Source organism: Silene latifolia, chromosome 9, assembly GCF_048544455.1.
Source record: "Silene latifolia isolate original U9 population chromosome 9, ASM4854445v1, whole genome shotgun sequence".
In the NCBI taxonomy this organism is placed as follows: Eukaryota; Viridiplantae; Streptophyta; class Magnoliopsida; order Caryophyllales; family Caryophyllaceae; genus Silene; species Silene latifolia.
This window is the reverse complement of record NC_133534.1, coordinates 187,817,212-187,844,775: the sequence shown is the minus strand read 5'-3', so window position 1 is coordinate 187,844,775 and position 27,564 is coordinate 187,817,212. Positions and strand designations below refer to the sequence as shown.

Below are 27,564 nucleotides of genomic sequence, written 5' to 3'. Positions count from 1 at the left end.
TTTTCAACCCCTGCAGTTTTTTGTTGCGCGGGTTTAAGCCGTGCGTTTTGACCCGTGCATTTTTTTGCACGGGTTTAAAACTAGTTTGAATTAAAACTGAAGACGTATAATATAAAAATGTAAGCGTATTATGAAAACATGTGTCAAATCTAAAAGCCATTTTGAGCTAATATGAAAAAGTGGTTTTTTAATTACTTATTAGCTATTAATTATTTTTTTTTTTTGATGTTGACCAGGAGCATCCTCTACTGACAGTTAGAGCAATCTCCTTCGGGATACTGAAGGCAATTTAATGGATTGAGATGGGAGCTCTTACCACCTAGGTAGCACATACACTTCTCTTAATCAGACGTCCCGTGTCCGATACCGTGTCGGACACCGATACTCCTCGGATACACGCCGAAACGTGTCGGACGCCTATAAATTAAAGCCGTGTCTAACTTTCAACATTTATTTGGGCACGTATCCGACGCGTGTCCATGGTATTTGGGCGGTGTCCGACGCGTATCCATAACATTTGGACATCATTTGGGGTGAATGATGTTCTTTAGACGGGAAATGAGTTGTTGAAATAGCTTGATTAGAAGATGAGTTTTGATGGAAAATGAAAATGAGTTATAATCATGGACAAGTTTTACCTTTACTTATTTAAATTTAATATCATATAATTTAATAAAAATAAAATTGAATGTTTATAACTATAAAATATATATTTTATTAAATTTATATAACGTGTCCCGTGTCCTAAATTTCATGGGATGTCGTGTCACGTGTCCGTGTCGTGTCCGTTTTGGTGCTACCTAGCTTACCACTCACACCAGTCAACTTTGGTATTAACTATTAATTAAATGTAGTAAACTTTAGTATTTCCTTTTTATGGCATACAAATCCTAACGTATATTAATTCTTGGGAAATTCTTTTATGGAACCTTCTTTTATTGCTGATTGCTTTTTGTTAATCAAAAGGATTTACTCACCAAAAAAAATATCAAAATTTTAGAATTGTTGACTCCGATTTTCAAGTATAGAGAATTAGAGATAGGAGGAGGTTTTTATATTTATAGGGAGAAGATAATTTTTTTTTTTTTTGGAAAATTAGAACTCCATTCCATAACATGTATGGTGCTGAAAACCTGTTGCACCCACATATAAAGAGTGTCTATGTCAATTCTCTACGTCGCTGTGACATTTTTGAGAACGGTACGTTACGATCTTCTACTCGGTATACATTTTCTTATTTGTAAATTACTCTTTATATATTATTCCCTACAGTTCTTTGAAATTACCTTATTTAATTAAAATATTCCTCAGAAGTTTTCTAAAGTGGGGCAATTTCAAAGAATCGATGGTAGTATGAAATATGAACGCCTAACATTGTTTTAACATTTTGTCGATGTAACATTTGTTTTGTCATTGATGGTAATTTACGTCCTTGGCACTAATTAAAAAGACACTTGGTGATGAGATTTACGTTATTGTATTTAAGGATAATGCATTCAATGTTTTCATGTTAGTCATGTATTTCTTCTTATTTGATTTACATTTATGATTTATGAATTACACCATAGTATTTTCATTTATCTTGGATTGTCATTGTGCCAATTTTCAAACATCAGAATCAAACTTACGACAATTTTTGTGGGATAAAATAAGAATAATTTCGCATCTAATCACTTTTTCGATTAGTTGGATTAGTCAATTTTGTTGAAATTTGTTACCTTGATTGTGTGCTTAAGTTTAGGACATTATAAGTAGAAAATCGTTGGATTTTTGAGTTGATTTTGGCTCAGTCAATCATGCTCCCATTAAATTTTATTAATAGGTTTGAGAGACGCACTCCTCTTGTGAGATTTTTCCTTCATTAATTCAAGTTAGGGGTGAACAAAAAGTGGTCCGGACCGGCAAACCGGACCGACCCGGACCGGCCGGTCCGGTCCGGTCCAGACCGGATACATACCGGTCCGGTCTCCGGGTCTCAAAAAATATGGTGACCGGTCTCCGGTCCGGTCCGGTCCGGTCCACATAAAAAAATAAAACTAAATTGCCTTATAAATTAGTACCGGTCCGGTCCAAACCCGGAAAAAACCGGACCTAAAGGGTTCCGGTCCGGTCCGGTCCGGGTCCCCTTCTAACCGGTCCGGTCCGCGGTCTTGGGATATGTGGTTATCCGGTCCGTGGGTTCATCCGGTCCGGTCCGGTTTTGGACCGGTGAGCACCCCTAATTCAAGTAGTATATTTTAAATCCTATAACTAGTTTTTGCACCCGTGAAATTCACGAGTGCGTTTAAGATTAATTGTTTAAGTTTACGCATAATTGTAATCTCATTAGTATGAAACATGTTGACATTTTTGTTGCTAACACACACAAAAATGTTTCACCCGAATTATAATTCATGTAATTTGGTGAGAACCATATCAATATTTTAATATTTGTTTTTATATAAATTAAGATATATATGGATGGGTAAGTAGACATAATACAAGATGAATGTAATATAAAACTACTTAATTGGACATTGAGAACTGTGATATAAAATTAATCGTATTAATTGAATAGGCGATATGTCCGTTGCTCATTTTCATCATTGGCCAATATTTTTTTACTTTTAATTTGGTTCTCATATATTTTCATTATTTTCATTCGTAACCTGTCAATTTCACATGAACACCACTTGTAGGCTGTGATTGTTTCTTTTTTTACATTAATTTGTTTTTTTCATTGCAATATATTTTTTGTTGTTTCATAGCATGATAACATGGCCTTAAAACTATATCATTGGTGCTCTCTATGCTATTCATGTACTATAATATTTAATTTACTACGCTATGAAGTATTTAAAGTACGTTATATGAAAAAACTATGTTATTTTATTTTTTAAGCTCTTTTTTATATTTAACTAATTAATTGAAACTAACGGGTACAATTATACAACATAATATTGCACAATTAAATTAATATTAATATGACATTGTAACAATAAAATAGTAAAAGCTTATTTATATGTTCATTTTTTTTTGCGAGATAACTTATTTTACAATAAAGTCTTAAATTTAAAATTTAGAATTTATTTTGATGTTTAATTGTTGTTTAAGTCGTTTAGTTTACTATGAAGTTAAAAAGACAAATTTTAATGTTTGTGAGACAATGATGTTATTTAGTGCTTTTTTTTTTCTTTATTGTTGACTTGGTGAAGTGGAGGTGGGTTGTCTAAATAATTAAAAATGTTAACGTGTCATTAGAATAGGTAGTTAGTTTGTCTTTTTATTATTATATATAGATATAGATATATAGATACAGTCTTAAAGTTCATGGTCCATTTTAATTTCCTCTTGTGAGATTTTTCTTCATTAATTCAAGTAGTATCATTTTAAATCCTATAACTAGATCTGTGACCCGTGATATTCACGGGTTTATCTGTTTTTAGTTTTATTTTTTTATCGTATTGTTTATATTTGTCCAAGTAATTAGTTGATCCATTTAAAAAATATAGTCTTGAAAGACATAAAATTTAGTTAGTTGATGCCTTATTTCTTTGACAACTTCAGTTTATTTTCAAAACTATAGATTGTACTTTAGTTGCTATTTTGATTAATATACTAATAACATGTGGTTAAAAAAATTACCTTCAAATCATCAATGAACCCAGCAATTCGTGACACCCATGTAAAAAATAAATAACTAAGATTACTTTTTAATTAGATTGTATAGATTTTGTACTAAATTTTCTATGTGAAAGTTGGAACGTCTCTTTGTCATCTAGGATAAATAAAGTTAGTAAGTGAAGACGAAAGGGCAAATGAATGCATAATGTTGAATGATTTTCTCTTTTTTTTTTCTTTTTTTGAGAATGATAAATCTCACAATGTAAAGAGCTAAAAACATATAGGATTATAGGGTTTTTTATCTTGTCATAATTCGCATAAATCATATTTTTTAGAGTAAATTAAAAATTACTCCCTTTTAAAATCAAGTTTTTTTAAACTTATTCCCTTATATAATTTTTTTCCTAAAATTACTCCCTTAAGATGCACTTATATCAAAAATTGATTCAAAACACCAACTTAAATTACTTATTCTGTCAGTTTATGAACTTATTTCGTTTGTGACTTAACCAATTTATAATTTGAAATGTATAACAATGGAGAATAAGTTCAAAAACAAACGGAATAAATCGCCTAAAGTGGAATTTTCAAGCAATTTTTGATAAAATTGTATTTTAAGGGAGTAATTTAAGAAAAAAATTATATAAGGGAGTAATTTTAAAAAACTGAATTTTAAATGGGGGTAATTTTTAATTTACTCTATTTTTTATAGTATAATAATTATGAAGTTAATAAATGCTAGTCTTAGTATATCATCTATATCAATTTGTCAAAAATCCTAAATTTTAAATTTTTTCATAAATGATAAAATGAGTTAAATAGTAGCCTACTCTAATCTCATTGCAATCTCATTATGTGTTGTGCATATCGATTAGATAATATGACATGTACGCATAAATATTAGATAATAATTTCCATTTAGCCATTATCCATGTCAACAAGATTTTTTTTGTCTAACTTGATAAAATTGAGATCCACACAACACCAATTTCCTTCTATGAGAGCTATTTTTCAAAGGAAAAATGATGAATAAAAAAGCAACCCATGCCCAAATAAAACATACATTTGAAAGTTTCTGAAATACCCAAAAAATTTTATGAACCTAAAAACAATTAGTCATTCTCATTTATGTTGTGAATCTTGTAATTTGTTTATAATATAGTATTGAGTGGATTGGGCAGAGTATTTGTTTAAGCAATTCTAGTATTTTCTTGTTCTTATAGTTTTGTTTTTCCAATGAACTATATATCTCTACAAAAACAAAACAAAAAACCACTAAGTGATTAATAACAAACAAAATGGTGGAATTTGATTATGTAATATTAAGCTTATCGTTATTAATTTAAGTTTTCCCTTAAATAATGAACGAAAGAGGGCATTGAATCATAAAGATGTAAGCGTATTTACCTTTGAATAGCATAACTCCACAAATCTTGATAGCTCCTAAATGAGAACAAAACAACATATATGCGAAGATTTAAAAAGTGAAGAGTAGTTCATAACCAATGGAATTTAAAAATAAATAATTAATTAATTTAAAACCTTAATACACTTACCTTGATGCTGATACAATGATAAGAAAGATTATTGACACATATATACAATTCTTTTGGCGATGGGGATAAAAAGATATTGGCTTGAATTTTGGCTCATAAATATTGCCTTCCGTCAAACATTTATAGCCAAATGGGGATCCGTTTCATGACTCTTGGCATCTTTTTTTTATTATTATCAAATTTAATATATACATAAATATGTAGCAAGGTTTTATGACTTTTGAGCATTTTTTTTTTCATTATAAGCAAATTTAATATAGACATAAATATATAGTAAAGAGAAATTAAATGTAAAAGGTTTGTTTTAATTTTTTTTTCTTTTTTACAAAATCCACATTGCATGAGAATTATTTAGGGAGTTATCTTATGAAATTAAAAGATGGTAGATATGTTGCCTTGTCTTTTATTTATAAATTATATTTATAGATTTATATATGTATCCAATTTAATGAAATTGAGCAAGTTTATTGCAATACAATTTAAGAGGAAATTGCACATATAAACAGTTTAAAATTAGAGTGATGTAAATTTTTATTTGTCGTTTAACCTATTCCAGTTTTAAAAATTAAAAGGTAAATGTTTAATGTTAAGTATGTTATTATTTGTCCTCAATATTTCAAACTCTTTATTATTTTATAAATGGCGTAGAATTAGAATTATGAGATATTTATTTGTTGCTTAGAATATTCTAACAGTAAACGTAGAAATTTAAATTTTAATATAAATTTTATTTGATTTTAATTGTTGTTTAATTAATCTAGAAATTAAAAAAGCCAAATTTTAATGCTTGTTATGCAATTTGCATTTAATGTTTTAGATTTTTTTTTTGGCCTCACAAATTTCTTCATCCATGAAAAATATTTAAACAATTGAGGATATTTTGTATGACTTTTGAACATCTTTTTTTATTATTATTAAATTTAATATAGGCATAAATATGGAGCAAGGTTCATGACTTTTGAGTATCATTTTTTCATTATTATAACATAAATATTATAATAAATATTTGTGTTGATTATGTTCTAAATTCTACATAAAGATAATGTTTTTTGTGAGACCGTTCTTTTGTATGACCGCAATTCTATTTTCTCAATTTTTAAGTCATAAGTACTTAAACTATTTTTAAGTTGATCCTGGAAATTTTTAAAGATTATTTTGTAGGATAATTTAGTTACATTTAATGGTCTCATTCAAAATAAAAATAATTATCATAGAAGTAGTAAAAGTTTCGGTGTTCATGTGTTTTTTTTAATTATTTGTTAAATAAAATTATTTATAATTGACATACACCTCCCAAATATTTTTTTACTTTTTTGGTGGGGCACTAACTCAATTATAATTCAATGTGTGTTTTTTTAGTAAGAATTATCCATCAAGACGTCAATATTATATTGTCGTTTGTCACTAATCAAATATTCTATAATCAAATACTAAATACAAATTAATTGTAAAAATGGCCTATGGAATAAAATTTAATGTTTTAGGTAGTCTTTTAAACTATGTACTAGTTTTGTGACCCGTGAAAATCACGGGTTTGACTTTTTTTGTTGTTTTATTTTCGGTGTATTGTTCGTGAAAGTGTTTTTGGCTTTTTCTCACTTTCTTTTTTACTTGGAGATATATTATAGTTAGGGTATTTTGAAATTTTTTGATATGAGCCAAAACTATGTAATGAGGAATGACACCAAAACTCCTAAATCTGTATGATGGTTTGATTTGTCTTAATGACAACCTCTAAGTTAGTATTCCATTTTAATATTCGAGCATTGTAACCACTAAATTAAACTTACTTAAGCGAAACAAAAATACTTGGTATATTTGAAATAAAAGTAAAAAAGAATAAAATATTAATTGTTTATACCTCGACATTTCACGTTTAGATCCTTGGTAAGTAACTCTGAAAATAAACAAAAATAAATTAGAATCCAATTAAATAGAGTGTAAAAGACTAAACAAAAGTATGCAAATAATATTTTTTGTCTTTTTAGTTGCCAAGATCATTAACGATAATGGAGTAATGAAAAATTTAATGCATATTACTTAGAGAGTTTTTTAAGGTTCTTACACAGTCATTTATTTAGCCAATTTTTATTTTTTGTCTTTATAGTTTTTCTTTTTTTGTCTTTTTTTTTTTGATGGCGAGGGGGTTGAATCCCCCCGGGCCCATGCATTTGTATTTATAGCATTGTTGTCAGAATCGCGATTCGATCCAACGATTCTACGATTTTACGATCCAAAAATGCTTGACCGATCCTGGATCCTACGATTTTATCATAGTTGTAGAATCTTACGATCCTATTAATTTGAAAATTTCAAGAGATGGGATCATTTTACGATCCTACGATTTTACGATCCTACGATCCGATTCCATAATTAAAAAATTAATATATAGTTTTATATAATGACACCGTAAAACCTAAATTTCGTGTAAGTTGTTCATACAATGATACTAAAATCATTAATTACCAATATTTTATGAATAAATATTACAATAAATAAGTGTTTTTATTTTCAATTATATGTTTTTACCAAATAAAAAATTATATTTAGTGAGTTTGTAGAATCTTGCGATTCTACGATCCGGTTCTACCGCTTCGATCCTACCCTCCCCATCGATCCAAAGTAGAATCCCGATCCTGACAACATTGATTTATAGTTACCAAAATCATTACTCATGTAGTTATGAAAATTTTAGTGCATTTTTATCTTTATTTTGTCTTTTTAGTTACCAAGATCATTAGTCACGGTTATGAAAAATTTAGTGCATATTTATGTTAGAAAATTTATAAAGGTTCTTAAATGATCACTTAGTTAGAGTAAGATGATGTCACTTGATACTTAAGGAATTACACAAAATATCATTTTTATGTTATTGTATAGATAATAATAATAATAATAATAATAATAATAATAATAATAATAATAATAATAATAATAATAATAATAATAATAATAATAATAATAGTAATAATAAAAATAGTAATAATAATAATAGTAATAACAAGGATAATAATTTATGAATGAATGGATTATAAAAATGTCATGTGAATTAAAATTAAATGATTTAGGTAGCCTTTTGATTGTATATTCGTTTTTTTACCCGTGCAATGCACGAGATAAACATAAATTTTCTTACTAAAATTTACACGTGCTTCTTAATACTCAAAAGTGAATAATAATGTTTAATTAAACTAAATGTACAACAAATTCTTGCAGAAATGAAGATATATTAGTATAGTAGTACAAGACAATAATTACACATTGTGTTTGAAACATAAATAGTTTGATCTACGAAATTAAATATGAGAAAGTGAAAAAAAATTACCCTAATATGAACAAAATAGTTATCCAAAATCTGTTATACAAACTTTACAACTCATTGTCATTTGACACAAAGTACATTTTTTTTGTCTTTATCTACTAATAAAACGATACATCAATAATTTATTAGTTTATACCTTAAGTTTTATCTTTAGTTTTCACCTTAGTCTTGTGCCTTTTGATTATCTTCTTTCTTCAAACTACTTGCACGAGGCTCTACCATATCTACATTCACGTGCCTTTGATGATCTTTGTAGAGTTGATACACATGTTTTATTGATCAAAGAGAAAACATCAACATGACGAACATTTAACAAAAGAATCAAAATATTCTCACATGTAGGCCATTTAAATTAACCCAGATGAAAAGTATAAATTCCAATATAAAGCAAACGATTCATAAGTACGAATAACATAAAAAATTAAAATACTTTATCATACTACAAAACAACAACAATAACAATTTCATATAAGAGATGTTAATTCATTTTTATATACCATATGTTCATACTCACCAAAATCAAATATAATATTCAACCATGAAATATAGTATGTAATTTGAAAATTTATGATCAATGGATATTAAATGAAGGATTAGTGAATGGAAACTATTAGTTTTATATCCATTATACAACCATTACTTTTAAACTTTTCATTTTACTTTTCATTTATTTATTTTGTGAGTTATGAGTATTATTAAATAAGATTATACAACCATTGATTCTCATTTTTCATATTCCTTTTCATTTATTTTGTGAGTTATGAGTATTAATAAATAAGATAATTTATTATGAGGACCTTAAGAGGTAAATTAATTAGGAAAAAGGTTAATGAAAATTGTGGGTGTTCAATTGCCTTGTTTTTAGATGCGTGAATAGTTTTTCACATAATAAGTAAATTGGACTAATGTGAAAAATGTCATAGTTTTTCAATTGCCTTGTTTTTAAATAGTAGTTGAAGTAAAATGTCATACTTTTACTTTTAGGAACGTTATTAAACTACAAAATTATTTTTATTTTTAATTAAAAAGGTTTTAATTTTAGGAAAGTAAAGTATAACAATTTACAAAAAAAAAATACAACACTTTCAACAAACACTTAATCAAATTTATAAATTAGAAAAATAAGTATGGAGGAATTTTAATCAATTCATTAACAGGTTTTATTACAAAAACTTTAATTAAAATGTTAAATTTTATTTGTGAATTTGTATAGATTTCATTAATTTTGAATTTTTTTTAACTCATGAAATATTTAATGTATAAAACTAATTTAAGATTAATGCTAATACCCTTAGATTTGGTTTATCTTATATGTTACAAAAATTATGAAATTTGTAAGGGAATTTGTATAAATTACATCACTTTTGAAATTTTTTTAACTCAAGAAATATTTAATGTATACAATTAATTTAAGAATAATGATAATATCCCTTTATTTATTTTAACTTATATGTTACAAAATATATGATGACACTTTTGTGAGAAATTTTTGTAAATTTAATCAATACAAATTTTAAAATTATAAAAATGCAACATAGAATAAAATTTAATGATTATGCCACATGGAATTAAATTTAACGCTTTTAAAAGTCTTTTACTTTGATTTACTTTAACTTATATGTTACAAAATATATGATGACACTTTTGTAAGAAATTTTAGTAAATTTAATAATCAATATAAATTTAAAAATTATGCAAATGCAACATAGAATGAAATTTAATGAGTACGCCACATGGAATTAAATGTAATGCTTTTAGAAGCCTTTTAACAATATTGTATAGATATAGTCATAGTAATATCGTATTTAAGTAATGTATTATAAAATGTCATTTGAAATAAAATTAAATGGTTTAGGTAGCCTTTGTTTAACTTTACCCTTTTAACTATAATTAATAATAATATAATATTTTATGGATTAATAAAACTAAATGGTTTATGTAGTCTTTTAAGTAAATTTTATAGATATATATAGATCATAGAGGTTGGGTGAAATGTGAATAATAAACTACTCTTTTTTTTTTGTCATTTTTTTGCTACTCCTTTGTCTCCTCATCTTTTTGGTTTGTTAATTAGTAATAAATTAAATAGATAATTAAAATGTATAGAAAGTAAATTGATTGCTAAGCCTATGTGGAATTAAATTTATTGCAGTGACATGTGGAATTAAATTTATTGCTTTTGCCTAACCTTTTAATTATATAGTATAGATACAGTCTTTAAGTTCATGGTCCATTTTAATTTTTTTTCTATTATGTCCTAATCACATATCCAAGGACTATAATACGAAGAACTTCTTATCTTAAATTCATGAGAAAATGTTTGATCATACCTGTGGCGGATCCAATTTTTTTTTTTTTCAAAGAGCGAAGAAAATGTAAAAGTTATTTACATAGAAAGTATAAATTTTTGTATCTACATTGGGTTGGATAACTTTACTCCATTCTGATTTTCGATTTGGGATACTCCACATACAATCAAAGCCTTATCCAGTTGATGAATAAAAGTTCGATTTAAATTATTATACACACGCCAAGGTCATAGTCATGAACTCGAATACCATGACAGTGGGATTTACAATTGCCTATCAACGTGACTATATTTTAACACAATGAAAATCAAATCCCTAACCTCAAAGTCATAAGTTGGACTCTTAACCAATGGGTTAACCTTCGTTGGTTGATACTTTGTCTATTTAGGGAGGGGTATTATTGGTGACGACCTAGGTTGCACCAAAACGGACACGGACACGGACACGTGATACGGCATCCCATGAAATTTAGGACACGGGACACGCTATTTAAATTTAATAAAAAAACATATTTTATGGTTATAAATAACGTATGACTTTATTTTTGTAGGTATTTGATACTAAATTTAGGTAATTGAAGGTAAAATTTGACCTTTAACTATAACTATTTCTCATTTCCCACCCAATCCAATCTTCTAATCAATGTCTTTTGACATTTATTCCTCGTCTAAATTATAACATATTTAGGCGTGTGTCCAACGAGTGTCGGGTGTCCGGGTGTCGGACACGGTGTCGGACACGGGATGGCTAGTTAGGAGGAGTGTCCGTGCTACCTAGGTGATGACTACTGAGGGCTTGAGGCGGTAATTGTGAAACGGGAGTATAGTTTTAATTAGCGTGATTTACGAAGTAAGGGACGATTAATGCCTTAACAGTCTTGACACTTGAGTTGATGAGAATGCGTTAGACGATTAAATAGTTCACCATCCTTGGCTTAACACTTCAACTTATGTGATTGAGATTTGTTTTGGCGAATATCAACATTAGCAATTTAGCATTCAGATTTCGATTTTAAAACTTATAAGTTTACCTTGACCTTTATATTATGTTTCACTCCTCTTTTGCTTTTCACTTTTCATTTTCTATATTTTCGTATTTTGAGTTGTGCGATCACCCAGTTCTAAAGGATGATTCATGGCAGCATACCCCAAATCATTTTAGGATTAAGGCTCTGATATTGTTGTTGTTGTCGTCGTCGTCGTCTAAAAATCTTGAATATGTTACCAGTAGAACCATCTTACCAAGTTTAGCCACAAAACTCTACCAGAAATAAGCCAAGTAATTGGAAGGTAATATATGACGCTTTTGGATTTGTGCTAAATGTGCAGGTTGTCGGATATCATCGTTAAACATCCCTGACTGTCGGTGGAGTATTCAAAGTCGACAAATATGCTGCAGAATATCATCAAGATCATGTCACAAACAATTTATAAAAGCAAAAATTATTGTTAATAATAATCCTATTATCCTTGAAAACAAGCAGCTGGTTAAAAGAAGAGTGTTAAGGAGACTAAGTCGACCCTTCACACCTGAAGCTAGTTTCACAAATGACGACGACAAATTTTCAAGCTTCTTTAATCATATACCAAAGCAACTAGACGTCTTTTACCGCTTTTCTCGTCCTCATACTATAATTGGCACCGTGAGTTCTTACACTTTACATACATAATTTCTAACATTTTGGTTAAAATTTTGAATTTTTTCGAGTTTTTCTTTGGCATTATTCATTTGCCCCTGTTGCAATTCTTCATCCCCTAATTGCAAATTCTGACTCCGCTCCTAGCCCATTACCTTCCACCTTCCTTATCCAGCAATTTTCAGTGACTTTATGCTTGGATAATGTTGTTATTATTGTTGTTTAGCCTCTCGCTTATGGTATAACGCAACTATTTGTATTAGCTGAACCTAAATTATTTCGTGCGTCGTCTTTCTTTCTAAGAAATTCTTGCCTATTTTGCAGCTCATCGGTGTAACATCAGTTTCACTTCTTCCATTAGAGTCAATGTCTGATTTATCCCATAAGTTTTTTATGGGATGGTTGAAGGTATAAGTCATTATATCATAATTTAGCATTTGTTGATTAAATCCGAGCATTTTTTACTTGTAATTCATCTAATTATTCTCTTGATGTCACAGACATTGGTGCCTGCAATATTGATGAATATTTATGTTGTTGGATTGAATCAATTGTTTGATATAGAGATAGATAAGGTATTGTAACCGTTTTTTATGTTTTTTTTATATTTTATACAAACAACAAAAGCAATTACTATGACCTTGACTTAACATTTTTAGGGCTATTTTTTTAGGTTAATAAGCCAAACCTTCCACTTGCTTCAGGCGAATTCACTATGACAGTTGCATCAACAATTGTATTCATATGTTGCATCTCTGTAAGTCCATTTAAATTAAAGTTTTTTTTAGAGTTACAACTCTTACACCTACATAAATTGGCGAACTAATGCAATAATAATTGATTAATAAGTCTGGCTTAATTATAGTCATTAGTTAATTAGTTAATATTACTCACTTAATTGTTTGAATAGTGCTCCGTATTTAGATTGATATTATCGTATGAAAGTCTAATTTGTAATTTTGTAGTTTAAGGTATTGTATTTTGGATAATTTAATTAATTGACGCTTTCTCAACAATGTCATGTATCGTTTCAGAGTTTCGCTATTGGATTTGCCTCTCAATCTCCACCATTGATTATGGCCCTCCTTATATGTTTTTTCCTTGGAAGTGCGTATTCAGTAGATGTAAGTTTACTCTAACACAATATTTTACATTGTACCGTTCAAGCTAAGTCATCTCGTGATCTCAAAATCTCGAATTGGTTTGTACTGCAATTATGGCTCAATCGGCAATGAGGAAAGAAAATACAAATTGGTTACAAATGGTAATGTGACAGATTTGGGGTTAATAAGACAATGGTATTATTGTAAACAATTGTTACATTTGTGAAGATTAAAGTGTTTATTAATCTAATCGTGAGTCCAACTTTACGAATTTGCAGCTTCCATTACTAAGATGGAAAAAACAACCATTTCTTGCAGCATCTTGCATTGTTATTGTTAGGGCTATGACACTACAAGTTGCTTTCTTTATTCACGTCCAGGTAAGACCATGAGAACTTCTTTTTCAACACACAATATAAATTACCATCCTTCTTCTTGAATGTCAATATACTGGAATTTATGTTATGCGAGATCTGGTCTGGAAAAGAAAAAATAGACGGGGCCAAATACATTAGGGTAATGGTAATCCATTTCCAAAATGTATGTTTGGTTTGGCGCAAGATTGTTTCTTTAAAGACTGGTTGTACTCAAGTTTGATTTAAAAAAAAAAAAGGAAGTTTTCAATTTATCATGTCATTGTGTATTTTTCTTTAAAATAACTAAGAAGTACTATTATTGTAATATTACTCCATATTAGTATTTATACTATTCAATTTTCTCTAAGAAAGGTTCCAATTATTTTGTTTGATTTACCATAACTATCCAATTTTATTCGGTTTCGGTATGTTTATTATTGTATATTACACCGTAGTTTTTGATTTATAACTATCCATTTTTTTTTTAAGAATATTTATTGTTGCTATGTTTTGTTCAACCTGACTTTAGATTGAGGCTCAACCCTAACTAAATCCTATTGTTAGAGAAAAATATAGTATATGGTCTAATATATCGATATCGGAATAATATAGAAGATACTTGGTTTATCTTTAGATTATGAAATAATATATATGCGTTACTATTGTAATTGCTTGAAACACGAATCAATAGTACAACTCCTATTTTATGTACTATTTCTCCTCTCTTAAATTTATTAACTATAATGGTCTTTTATTTAAAAAAAATTGTTCATCTATCAGTATAAACCTTGGATGCACCAACGTCATTTTGGACTAATATTATGTTGACAAACTAAAATGATATTTCATATATTTGTTTTCCATGTGCAGAGATATGTGCTAGGAAAAACAATTACATTGACTCAACCAGTAATAATTGCCACATCTTTTATGTGTTTCTTTGTCACAGTAATAGCACTCTTCAAGGTATCCTATTTACTCTGTATATTATACCTTGAATAACTACACATTGCTAAATAAAATAGGGCGTGTCTTATTTACTTTGTTGTGTATTGACGTTACTTTTACAATAGGATATACCTGATATTGATGGCGATAGAAATTTTGGCATCCAATCTTTCAGTGTTAGTTTGGGGAAAGAAAAGGTTCGTACATCTAATTTATTAATTTTATCATTTATTTACAATTGTGTTTGTAGGGAATTGAAGTGTATGTCGATTGTGCCTTACTAGAGAGCAGTAGCACAATACGGTTCAAATATATCATGGTAATTATCAGAAACATGATTCTACGTCCGTGTATAAAGGTCGATATTGAAATTTGAACCGTCAAACAAAGTGGTTGTTATAGAAACACATTAAAACAATGGTATTTGTTATTAAGGTAGTGATAATGGGGCTATAAAGGCCCTATTGTTGGACTTAATTAAATTTACTATCTTTAAGTTTAGCTCAATTTCTATAAATTAACTTGAGTTCAACTTCTATAAATTCAGTTCACTTATAAGTTCAGTTCAGCTTCAATAAGTTCAGTTCAGTTCAACTCCTATAAGTTTAGTTTAAAAAAGTTAACCTCCTATAAGTTAAATTCATTAAAATTAAATCCAAAACACAGGGCCTAATTCTATGATAATACCTCATAATTCTCACCCCTTCCGCTCCTTGTAACAGTTATTGTAGAGCACTACATAAATAGGTTGATTCTATGTATATAAACATTCAATTACGCAATAAGTATCGATAAGAAATCACGGTTTCCATCGTATAAGGCCTTCGGACTTCGGGTGTGGATATTATCTAGAGAGTTTAGTAACCGTTAGAACGGTTTTCGTGGACATGATGTCAACACATCGATCCTCATACCCTCGGCCAAAAAGTACGTGATTTTGTCAATGATATTAAGTTTTTGTGTGATTTTTTTTTTGATATATTTCACTAAATTATTAATTAGATAGAAAATGAGTTTGTTTTTACATATTCTTATTAGTATCTTATAATACTAGTGTAAATCACGTGCATAAATGCACGATTTTTTAGATCGGGATGTTAGGGAGCTTAGCAAATAAACGTCAATTAAAATTACGTAAAAATATTTGGCGGAGAATATATAAATTTTCATATTTATAAAATTTAAATTAAATATATTATTAGTTTTTTTTGTGAAACTCGATGTTGTGAGTAGCTTCATGAGTCAAAAGGATATTATCACTAATATATCTACCAGCGACAAAAGCATTTGAAACTCTTCGATGAGGTACTCCATATCCCTAAGATGTCCTCTGCTATCGTAAAAGATTCAAATCTGATCCAAAACAATCTAATAGCGAATAATATTTTAGATTGCATAAGGTCATAACTTTCTATATAGTAGATGAATGGCATTGTGTGTGTGTAAAAAAAGAGTGGGGATCCTCTGTCCCATTTGGTGTCCCAATCTGTGTGCCACTCCAATCATCTTCTAACACATCAACAAATTAATATAATTATTGCAATATTTTATTTTGCAATAAGTGATGTGTCAAAAGGTGAGTGGAGTGGCACACACAATGGGACACAAAAGCGGGACAGAGGATCCTTACTGGTAAAAAAAAGGGTTAATTAATAATTACACCCTTATATAAACCAATTTTCTAAACTTACTACCTTATAAAAAAAGTTTCAAAAATTACTACCTTATAAAGCATATGTGCATAGAATTTGCTACCAAAGTTAGTTTCCGGTGATTTAATATGAAATATTCCGACTTAATTTAAATTTTTTCCCTAAAACATAAATTTCCTGACCAAAATACCCTCTCCTAATTTCCCCTTCTACCTCTTTCCTAAACTCTGTCTTGTTCTATTCATCATCTTCTTCAATCTTACCCATAACAAATCACTTAACCAACCTCACTTATCATCAACTTTCACAATTAAAGGTCAATTCACCTCCTTATTCCTTAATTAGTTTATGTTCAGAAATAATGAATTTGCAGTTTGATGTTATTCGTAATTGAATTAGAGTTCTTATTTTGGGGGTTTATTGAATTTAACAAGAATGGTTGTTCATTGTACAGAAAATTGTCGAAAAGTCCATTGAATCTTCTCAAATCATTTGAATCTTCATCATTTTTTTCAAAGACACTTACCTCTAACTCATAACACCCCCAAAGTTTAGGCCTTTGACATGTTCACCTTCAAAATCGAAGCTCTTTTGAACTCTACTGATATTGGATTTTGATTGTCTTTACTAAACAATTCCTCTACCATATTCCAATTATAAAAAAAAAAGGGTTATAATTTTATTACATAATATAAATGCAATTCAGGGTTTCGAATTATAAAAGTGAAATAAACAATGGGGTTCTAATTTAATCAAATTATAAGAAAAAAAATTATATTAACAAGAGCTCTTAATTAGGCCTACATATTTCATTAGTTGATGAGAGTCGATTTGTAAATCTTGATGCAAATGTTTGTTAGAGTAACAACTGGGGGATACGAAAAGAGGGGAGAGAGGTGAAAAAATTTTTGTAGTGTGTTTATTGAATTTGTGATTGTGTTGGCATTTAAATTAGGGGTGTTTTTGTCATTGCACAAAAGAAGTTACCGGAAAGAAGCAATGGTAGCAATTTGTATACATAAATGCTTTGTAAGGTAGTAATTTTTGAACTTTTTTTTATAAGGTAGTAAGTTTAGAAAAGTGGTTTATATAAGGGTGTAATTATTAATTGACCCTAAAAAAATGCAAAATGGACAATGTTTATCTCTTTTTGTATGATGATTATGTCTCCTAACCGGTAACAACTTAGAGATGAACAATGCCGCCAAACGGTGGTCATCCTTTGTCTTTAAGATGAAGCTAGGTAGATTCTAGACACGGAGATTATGAGGGATTATTCTAAGAAATTTATTTGCTTGTCTAATGACTTATATGAAAAAGTTATTGGAACTTTTCGGACGTATAATGTCCTACAACATATATAAAAAACGGGTTATTTAATGAGAATACTCCAACCTATTAGAGTGCTTCTCAAAATACTCCAAAGTATATTTTAACTATCATTACACTTAACTATTACACCCTTCGTCTTTTAACAGAATTACCCTTTTGTTAACCTGTAACTACAGGTAAAAGCAAAGCAAGTGTAGGTCCCACCGTCAATGAACTTCATCTTCCTCCCCTATGTTTACAATAACCTGCAAACTTCTTTTCTGGAAAAAAAAGACATTAACCTTCAAACTTTTTCAATTCATTTCCCCTGTCTCTCCTCTCTTCTGCTAAATTATATATCCTCTCGCTTTATAATTTTTTCCATTCTTCCATAATTTGAGGCATTTCGATGATTTCAACTATATGCCTTGAATTTGGTCGAAATTGCCGATTAATTGGAGTCAATACCCTCATTTTCTAATTGGTATCAAACTAGCAAATGACATCAATGAAGTAAAACTTGGGTGTGGTTCAATCAATTAATGAATCAGAATAATGCAGCCCTTTGAAACATAAATAAATCCAATCAACATATGAGAATATGAGCATACAACAAGTTCATGTACCTAATTACAAATAAATAAGACTATAATAATTGAAAGCTTGAGGAATTAAATACTGATTGAAAACCAAATACAACCTAGATAGCAAAACAAAATATTATGCGAAAAAGTAGTAATTTGAAAAAAAATCAAAAGGCTGAATTCAAATTGGTATACAAATTATACGGAAGACGGTAAAAATCTGGAAAATCGATCGAAGAAAATGTTCTATCAATTGAATCAATTCGGGGAAAGCAAGAGGATTTACATACACCTGGAGATGGACAACAATAAAGAAGAAGATTTATAAGATGAGAGATGGGAGTAATAGCTGGGAGAAGAAACAACTTATTTCATCCTGACTAATTTGTGATATGTACAAAGCCAAAAGGACGGAAGAAGGAAGATAAAAGAAAGAGAGAAATGAAGGTATACAGGTAGGTCGAAAGAAAAAAAACAAAAGAAATTGGCTAAATTTTTGTGTTTTAAACATAGCTAACCGGTTGAGAAGGTAGCCCTTTCGCCTGTTTTATTATGAGAGAGGAGGTGTATTAGTCGGTAATATTCGTAGTTAAATGAAAGTATGTAGTATTTTGAGAAGACGTGACATAGTTGAGAGTATTCTCATTAAATAACCCTATAAAAAACGCTAATTTGTCACTGTGGGAGCCCTTTGGACTTTAGTGTCCACCTTGATAAGCAATCCTTTGACCTCAAGGTTTTCAATTTATGAGATGAACCAAAATATGATGTTGCTACTTTAGCTTGATTAAATTATAATGTTTTTGGCCAACGAGCCATGTTAGGAAAACAATCGAGTAGAGATGAATTTTCATCAGTGTCGAAGGAATGGTTACTTCAACTTCACCATGTCTTCCCAAATTGGTGGTTATATTAACTATATAACTATGTAGCATTTATAACATAAAGAGAAAGTGTTGTTTCAAATGATTTAAATAATCACTATTTCAGAAAATGTTACGTTAGTTTGATGATAGCTTATTATAACACCACGTGTTATTTGTTTTTGTCACGCATCTAACTTTTTTTTTTTTTTGGGAAAGTGTAAGTTATCATTGATAATAAAAAAAGTCACCCATACAATTCCCTTAAGCTTTTATACTAAGCCTTAAGGACCATTTCAAGTAATTGTTACAATTGCACTTGCACTTAACCAAGTATTAGCTCCTAGTATTTTTGATTCCATTCTAGAACATTTGATACGCATCAAAGTTTCCTCCTTGCACTTCTTAACCACCTGTTGTGGATGAGGTACTGACCCCTCAATCCGGCATTTGTTCCTGCTTAACCAAATGTGATAGATCAAACTTGCAAGAACAGCTGCAATGACCTGCTTCAGCAACAAAGAACGAGCTCTCTGCTTAACCCACCATTTAATCACTCCCTTATCAGGTAAAGAAATCTGCAGCCAGGCAGCAACCAGCTCCAGGCATCTGCTACTAAAGGGGCACAGAAAGAACAGGTGTTCCACTGTTTCTGCATTACATCCACATAAAAAACAGACATTCGTCTAAATGATACCTATTCTCATCAATCTGTCTTGTGTCAAAAGTCGTTTGTGAGCAGTTAACCAAACAATGAAACCATGCCTTGGGATAATTAATCTGGTAGTAGTCCAAGGATGCCAGGATATATCAGGGCCTTCATTAGTCAGCCAAGTATACCCCGACTTAATAGAGTAATTGTCAGTAGCAAGAAGATGATGTTTAACTAAATCCTTTGCCCAACAGACCTTCCTCCACGCCCAACTTGAACCTTGACCAGGTTTATAATCAATCCAATCATGTTCCTTGATATAAACTGAGTGAACCCACCTTACCCACAGATGATCTGTTTTATTGAATACCCACCAAGCATACTTCACAATAGCTACAACATTCCACCATATCAGTTGCTTTATGCCTAGTCCCCCCTTCTTTTTTGGTTTACAGATATTCTCCCAGGATACCAGTGCAGGGCTCTACCTGTTTTCAGACCCATACCAGAGAAATCTTCTGCAAATGCTTTCAATTTGTTGAAGGACTGTCTTAGGGATGATAAAGATTCGTGCCCAGTAATTATGAAGAGTACTATAAACTGCCTTTATGAGAACTACTCTTCCTGCATAGGATAGCCTCCTAGCTCTTATCCCTTTAATCCTATCCGTGATCTTGTCAAGAAGGCATTTACAGTCTTCAACACTCAGTCTTTTAGGAGAAATATTAACCCCCAGGTATATAAAAGCGATGGTCCCTCTCTTCATACCAGAGGCCTTAACCAACTGATACATAGTCCCCTCATCAACTCCATTACTATAAATGTTTGACTTTCCCTTTTTCATTTGCAAACCAGAGGCTTGGGAAAATGAAAGGAAAGCTCTCAGCATCAAGACCACAGAACCAATATCCCCTCTACAAAACATAAGCAGATCATCTGCAAAGCAAAGGTGGCTCAGTTGAACTCTCTTGTAGAAAGGGTGGAACCTGAATTCTTCTGTTTTTGAACCCAACCGAGAATTCTACTCAAATATTCAAGACAAATTGTGAAAAGCAAAGGGGACAAAGGATCCTCCTGTCTAAGCCCCTTCTTGCCCTTGAAGAATCCAAACAATTCCCCATTCAGAGATAAAGAGTAGCTAGGGGTGGTCACACATTGCATCAAGATCCTAATAGTGGACCCAGGAAAATTTAGAGCAATTAGCATGTCATTTAAAAAGCTCCACTCAACAGAGTCATATGCCTTCTGAAGATCAATTTTCATCATGACACGAGGGGAGCAAGCTTTCCTTTTATACATCTTAATGAGGTCCTGGCAAATCAAAATATTGCCCACTATATCCCTGCCTTTCACAAACGCACTCTGAGAAGGATTGATGATCCTGGGCATAATGGAACTAAGTCTATTACATAAGACCTTAGTAACACATTTGTAGAGAGTGTTACAACAAGCTATAGGCCTGAACTGCTGTACACTCTCAGGAACCTCCACCTTAGGCATCAAAGTAAGTATAGTTGCATTACATTTCTTCAGAAGCTTACCAGTCTGAATCACATTACGTACAGCTATAGTCATTTCCTTCCCAACAATTGACCATGCATCCTTATAGAACTGGCTGCTATAACCATCTGGTCCAGGGGCTTTGTTACCAGGTATGGAGAACATTCTCTTGACCTCCTCATCAGTCACCGGGGCAAGCAATTCCTGCTGCTGTTGAGAGGATAAACAGTTCCCAGCTCTAACAATACCCACATCAACAGGCACTACTTTTTTAGAAGAACCAAGAAGTTCACTATAAAAACTTTCAAAGGCAGCCTGAATCTCATGAGACTGAGTACACCTGACCCCATCTTGATTCTTAATCTGGTACACTCTGTTTCTCATTCTCCTTCTTTTGATACTCTGATGATAGTAAGCTGAATTCTCATCTCCTTCTTCCATCCACTTCTCTTTAGATTTATAGAGCAAGAACTGTAGTCTAACCTTTTTAAGAGTCATCACTTCTTTAGACAAAGCAATTTTAGAATCACAAAGGACCTTGTTGAGAGGGTCCTTAATGAGCTTTTGCTGGACTTCCTTCAGTGACACTTCAGTCACTTGAGTCAGGTTCTTAATGTCACTGAAGTTATCCTTATCTAACTTCTTCAACTCTTTCTTCAGCAGCTTTAATTTCTGAACCACTCTGAACATAGGAGTTCCATCCACATGCCGAGACCACACCTTCCCAACCATTTGCTGAAACTCCTTAGACATTGCCCACATATTAAAGTACTTAAAGGGAAACCCCTTCCTATTACCTCTTGTCTGAAACTGAATAGACAAGGGCAATGGTCAAAGAGCCCTTCAGGAAGGAAATTAGCAAAGCACTCAGGGAACTCAACCAGCCAATCTCCATTAATCAAAACCCTGTCAAGCTTGCTATACACTTTTGTCCCCACCTCGTGTTTATTATTCCAAGTAAAGAAGGATCCAATGGACTTCAACTCCATCAAGTCACATTGATCCACCATTTGCCTCATAGGTGAAATGTCAGACCAAGTGACCTCAGCACCACCAATTCTCTCATTCAGGTGCATTAAACAATTAAAATCCCAACCAACCATCCAGGCATTATCAATATCCCTACTGATATGAAAAGGAGAATCCCAAAGAGACTCCCTCTCCTTGTCTTTATTTAATCCATAGACCATAGTAAAAAAGAAACTAATATTCCTTAACTTATCAAATACTTTAGAGTGAATGAGCTGGTCAGAAATGTACCTAACATCCACCACATACTGGTTAGGTTGCCAAATAAGCCAGATCCTCCCCCCTTTATGGTGACTATTATTTGTGCAAATAGACCAACTATCACACACATTATTCTTAACTTTAATTCAATTCCTACTTTTAACTTTAGTTTCTAGTAGTCCAAACAAACCAACATTATTCTGAAACAGGAACCTCTTTATTTCAGTTTGCTTATGCAGCTTATTCAGGCCCCTTATGTTCCAAAACCCAATATTATCCATTTTCCAATTGCAGGCTCCTTAATCTCCTTTTGCCCGCACTCACACTCTTGGATATGGTCATGTTTAATGCATCTAGAAAGGTAATACCCTGAGGGGAGTATTGTTTGCTCTCAGGTATTTCCCTCCTCAACATCCTAGTTAGAATCCTTCGTGGCATAGATGGCCCTTCCACCTCCTTTGCTACAGGGACCGCAGGTGTCTGCAATGGTACAGCCTGAGTCACTGGTGTACTCACTACAGAGGGACTAGTCTGCCTGACAGGTCCTACCCCCTTTGGTTTCTGAAGAATTGGCTGTGGTCTCACATTCACTGGTGCAGGTCGTTTTGGCCTCCAAACCTTCTTAGCTGGTTTAGGAGCATCAGATTTCCTGCATAGTGTTGCTTCATGGCCAATACCCTTATATTTAGAACAAGGTAAAGGCAGCCAATCATAGCCCACCCTCACCTTCTGTGTTACCCCCAATTCATCCTGAAATATGATTTCCTTAGGGAACTCCTGCCCAATGGTCACCTCAATTAGAACTCTAGCAAATCCAAAGAATCTGTGATTGGCAGTCGCGTCATCACACTTAATGAAACGCCCCACCTCTTCACTAATCTTCCTTAGACTACCAGAGCCCCAAAATTTCACCTCTAAACCATACAACTTCATCCAGATAGGTACCTTCTTTACATCATGTTTTATCAAAGCAACATCAGGCCCCCACTCTTTGATAATCACAGGTTTCTTATCAAAAAGTAAGTGACCATTGTTGAGAACCATCTGTTGTTGTTCCCTAGTCTTAAAACAAACCATAAAAATGCCGTTTTGGTAAGAAAGAGATTTTATCGACTCCATTAGCCTGCCATACCCTATTCACAAACCCCGACACCACCGTACTAGGTGGGTTAACTCCTAAAATATAACAGAACACTGAAGTTGACCAATACAGAATCTCACCTTCAACATCTTCCTTAAGCAATTGTAGCACAGGTTTAGAATTAGGAACTTCAGCAGCACTCACTTCCTCCTCTTCCGATTCCACATCTTCGACAATTGGTTCTAATTCCGCCTCAAATCGCAACGGTGAAACCCTAAGACTAGGTCTTTCATTCGATTTTGGCGAACTCAGATTATTGTTATTATGCGTACTAGTACTAGCAGATTGAAGATCTCACGTTTTTTGATTTTTTTGTTTACTATTATTAATTGATTTACTATTATTATTTTGTAAGATCGTAGATTTCTTTGCTTTAGCCATTGCCTAAAGATGAAGAAATTCACGTAAAAGAGAGGTTTTCTCTCTCAAGCTTCTCTCTCATGTCACGCATCTAACTTTCTTATATTGAAAAATGAAATATTATTCGTATTTAGTTAAATTGTGATAACAATTGGTTATGTGATCAAATGGAAGTATTAACTTAGTTGTGTGACCGAATATGAGTATTAAAATTTGAACGGTCAAACAAAGTGATTATTACAAAGACTCATTAAGCCTTAATATTTGTAATTAATGCAGTGGTAATGAGTCGTTATACAGGTTGTTTGGCAAATGACATGTTGGAAAATATTTAACATATTTAAGAATTTTAACACTTTTGATCAATCAATATGCCATTTTTGTTGTTTGTTAAACAATAGAAACAACAAATTTGGGATCAATATGTAATTTAACAACATGCTATTCAGTCTAACATGTTGGTTGACATATTCTCAAAAATGAAAAATTTACTTACATTTACAAATAAAAATAACAATCAATTAAGTTTAATCTGCTAATTACCAAACACATTAACTAATTTTGCTAAATAAAATATGTTGGTCAGCTCATCTAATAAAATATGTATAATCTCTTTTTGTAACCGCTTATGCTAAAAGAAATACACTCAATAGACTGATTAGCAAATATGGCCATAATGCGTCATTATTATCCTCATTCCCCTCCTTGTAATTGTCACTTTAGAGCGTTATAGAAGGAGTTTGATTTTTGGTTGTGCTTTTTCACATATGCATTTTACTTTTTTCACATACGCTTTTTATGATTTTACCCTTATCATTTTTTTCCATCTCATCACTCAATTGGTCATTTTTTTTTTGCATCTCGTCACTCAATTGATTTTACCCACCATTTCCCTTTATCGCTCTTCACCACCAACGATCGTCCCTCCGGCAAACCGACCTTTAGCGAACCTACCCTCTGGCCAACTGTGCTCCGACACACCAAATCAATTGCGTACAAGGGGGTTACAAGTGGTATCCAAATGTTTGCACAACGAGTAATCATTCAAATTTCAAAGTATGGTATCCAAGTAATGCCTGCCCAACTAGAAATATGAATACTCCAAAAGGAACTTTTATCGCATCTGTAGTCATTTTCAGTCAGATAAAAAGTTGGAAAGTTTATATAAGAAGGTGAGTCAGCTGAGCGCAATAAAAATGGAAGTGTGAAAATAAGAACCCAATCTCAGCTTGTTAATATTGTTGAACGTTGTATGGATCAAACTTATCGCATGGTATTGACTATGGTAGAGTTGTCATGTTTGTAGGTGAAAGAAATTGAACTTAAGCAAAAACCCTAATTTCATTCTTTAATAAACAAATAAACATATTAATAACTGATAAACAACTAAGTTAATTATTTAATTAGAGAACCATGATCTATTCTTCAAGTCTTTAGAGTAATTAAATTAAATTTTAGGTAAAAGATCGATATAAGAGTTAATTTGGTTAGATTTATGAAAAGGTATAATATGGAAAGTTAAAGAAAAAATGTATGTGGAAAAGTAAAATCCATATGTGAAAAAGTAATTTCGTTGATTTTATTTATGTAGAAGTAAAATTACACAAGTATCAATAAGGAATTACAAATAAATCACAATTAAGCATTCCATTGTTTACACTTTGAGATTGCGGCATTAACGTTACTCGGAGAGTCTAGTCGCCCTCAAATTGGTTTTGTGGGAATAATATCGACATGTTGATCATACCTTCCGCCAAAAGATTAGTCATATTTCCAATAGTCGAAAAATGTACGTATGTTACGACAATAACACGTTTTATGTGGTGTGGACCGTGGATGCTCTTTTTCGGGTTTGAATTGTATAATTCGTTTAGTCCTTATGTATGAACAAAATGGTCAATAGTGTTAAAGCTCACAGTATGAAGAAATGCTACTCCATATTATACGATATTTTTGTTAGCATCCATTAATAGTGATTAATGAAATACTGGTTGTTTTTTACCTCTAATATTTATTTAGTTGCTAATTAGCATTTAAGTTACCATTGTCCTTAAAATTGAATGGAAGGCTCATTTTTTAGTAGTATGAGGACAATATTTTCGTTTAGATTAGATGCATGACCACAAGACCAACAAAGCTTTCAGTTACCTTCAAGACTCCAAGCTATGAATATAATTTTTGAAAATATTGCGATATATTTTTTCTTTTAGGTTTTTAATATGAAAATGGTTATTGACCAACAACTAAAAGGTTGTTTTCATATTCATAGATTTGAGATTCATATATATAACTTCAATGTTCAGGTCTTTTGGTTGTGTATCAAGTTGTTGCTTGTGGCATATGGATCTGTCGTGGCTCTAGGGGCAACATCTCCATCCTCACTTACCAACATAATAACTGTATGTATAATTTTCTTACCATAATAACTTGATGTTTATGTTCCATATGTCTACTAGGTGCTAAATGTGCATGTATATTGTATAGATCTTTGGGCACTCTATATTAGCTTTGATATTGTGGGTTCGAGCTCAATATGTCAACCTCAACGATAATGTTTCAATTACATCGTTCTATATGTTCATTTGGAAGGTAATATCATCGATTTTTAATTTTGAATTTTCACTCATGATTATTTTTGAAATCTTTATATTATTAGAAGTACAGTCTTCAATATTCACGTGATTAATCTTTAATTTTTTCTGTGTGATACAGTTATTTTATGCAGAATACTTTTTGATCCCCTTCGTTCGCTGATTTATCTTAAAAAATTAATTGCTCGAGTAGTAACACTATTGCCTTGGTGATTCGTATAATTTTTTGTACGGAAGTGTGCAATTTTGAGTAGTTATGTTTAGAAATGTACATTTTATAGTGGTAAGTCCAACCCGTTTTGTACCATGTTTTTGAACAGATACTTCATATTCAATGAAGAAGATCTTTGAGTATGTTCTTTGGAACAAAACTTAGATTCCATCACTTTAAATTAATTTTTGTTTTGAGCCATTCAGAACCCTCCTCATCACGCACCACATCCACCCCTGACTCAATCCCTCTCATCTCCATAATAAGTTCGCAATACCACCTCCACACTCCACCTCTCTCCCTCAAATATGACCTTATTACATATCTCCCATATTAATTTTTAGATAAACTATAACAAGCTCTTTTTATCGAAACATATTGAAGCATAATTGAGATGATATGTTGCAAAAAGTTGTCAATAAAGCGGAAAACAAGATTTATTTATTGTGACATACTGCATATGTCATGCATACGTTTACATTTGTAGTGCTTTTGCTTTCTATACAAATCGAAAACTTGCTAAATCGTGAAATTTTCTTTTACTTCATATATTTTATTTACTTAACATAAATTTCGAGCTATTATTTAGTCATTTTGTGATACATTCTCAAATTATTACATTATATAAACAACTTG

General features: G+C 31.3%; 1 protein-coding gene across 1 annotated transcript; it reads left to right on the top strand.

Annotated features, from left to right (window-relative positions):
- The first annotated feature begins 977 nt into the window (after positions 1-977).
- On the top strand, positions 978-27,082 carry LOC141598403 (homogentisate geranylgeranyltransferase, chloroplastic-like). The gene is made up of 12 exons (XM_074418150.1): positions 978-1,200; positions 12,119-12,432; positions 12,751-12,834; positions 12,927-13,001; positions 13,100-13,183; positions 13,461-13,550; positions 13,808-13,909; positions 14,756-14,851; positions 14,959-15,030; positions 26,430-26,525; positions 26,611-26,715; positions 26,839-27,082. The coding sequence occupies exons 1-12, from the start codon at positions 1,116-1,118 to the stop codon at positions 26,878-26,880; spliced, it is 1,245 nt and encodes a 414-aa protein (XP_074274251.1). The 5' UTR covers positions 978-1,115; the 3' UTR covers positions 26,881-27,082.
- Positions 27,083-27,564: the final 482 nt, after the last annotated feature.

Coding starts and splice junctions, on each gene's coding strand:
- LOC141598403 (XM_074418150.1), top strand. CDS start 1,116: ATGTATGGTGCTGAAAACCTGTTGCACCCACATATAAAGAGTGTCTAT. Junction 1,201..12,118: donor CTGTGACATTTTTGAGAACG/GTACGTTACGAT, acceptor CTAAATGTGCAG/GTTGTCGGATATCATCGTTA. Junction 14,852..14,958: donor CAGTAATAGCACTCTTCAAG/GTATCCTATTTA, acceptor CTTTTACAATAG/GATATACCTGATATTGATGG.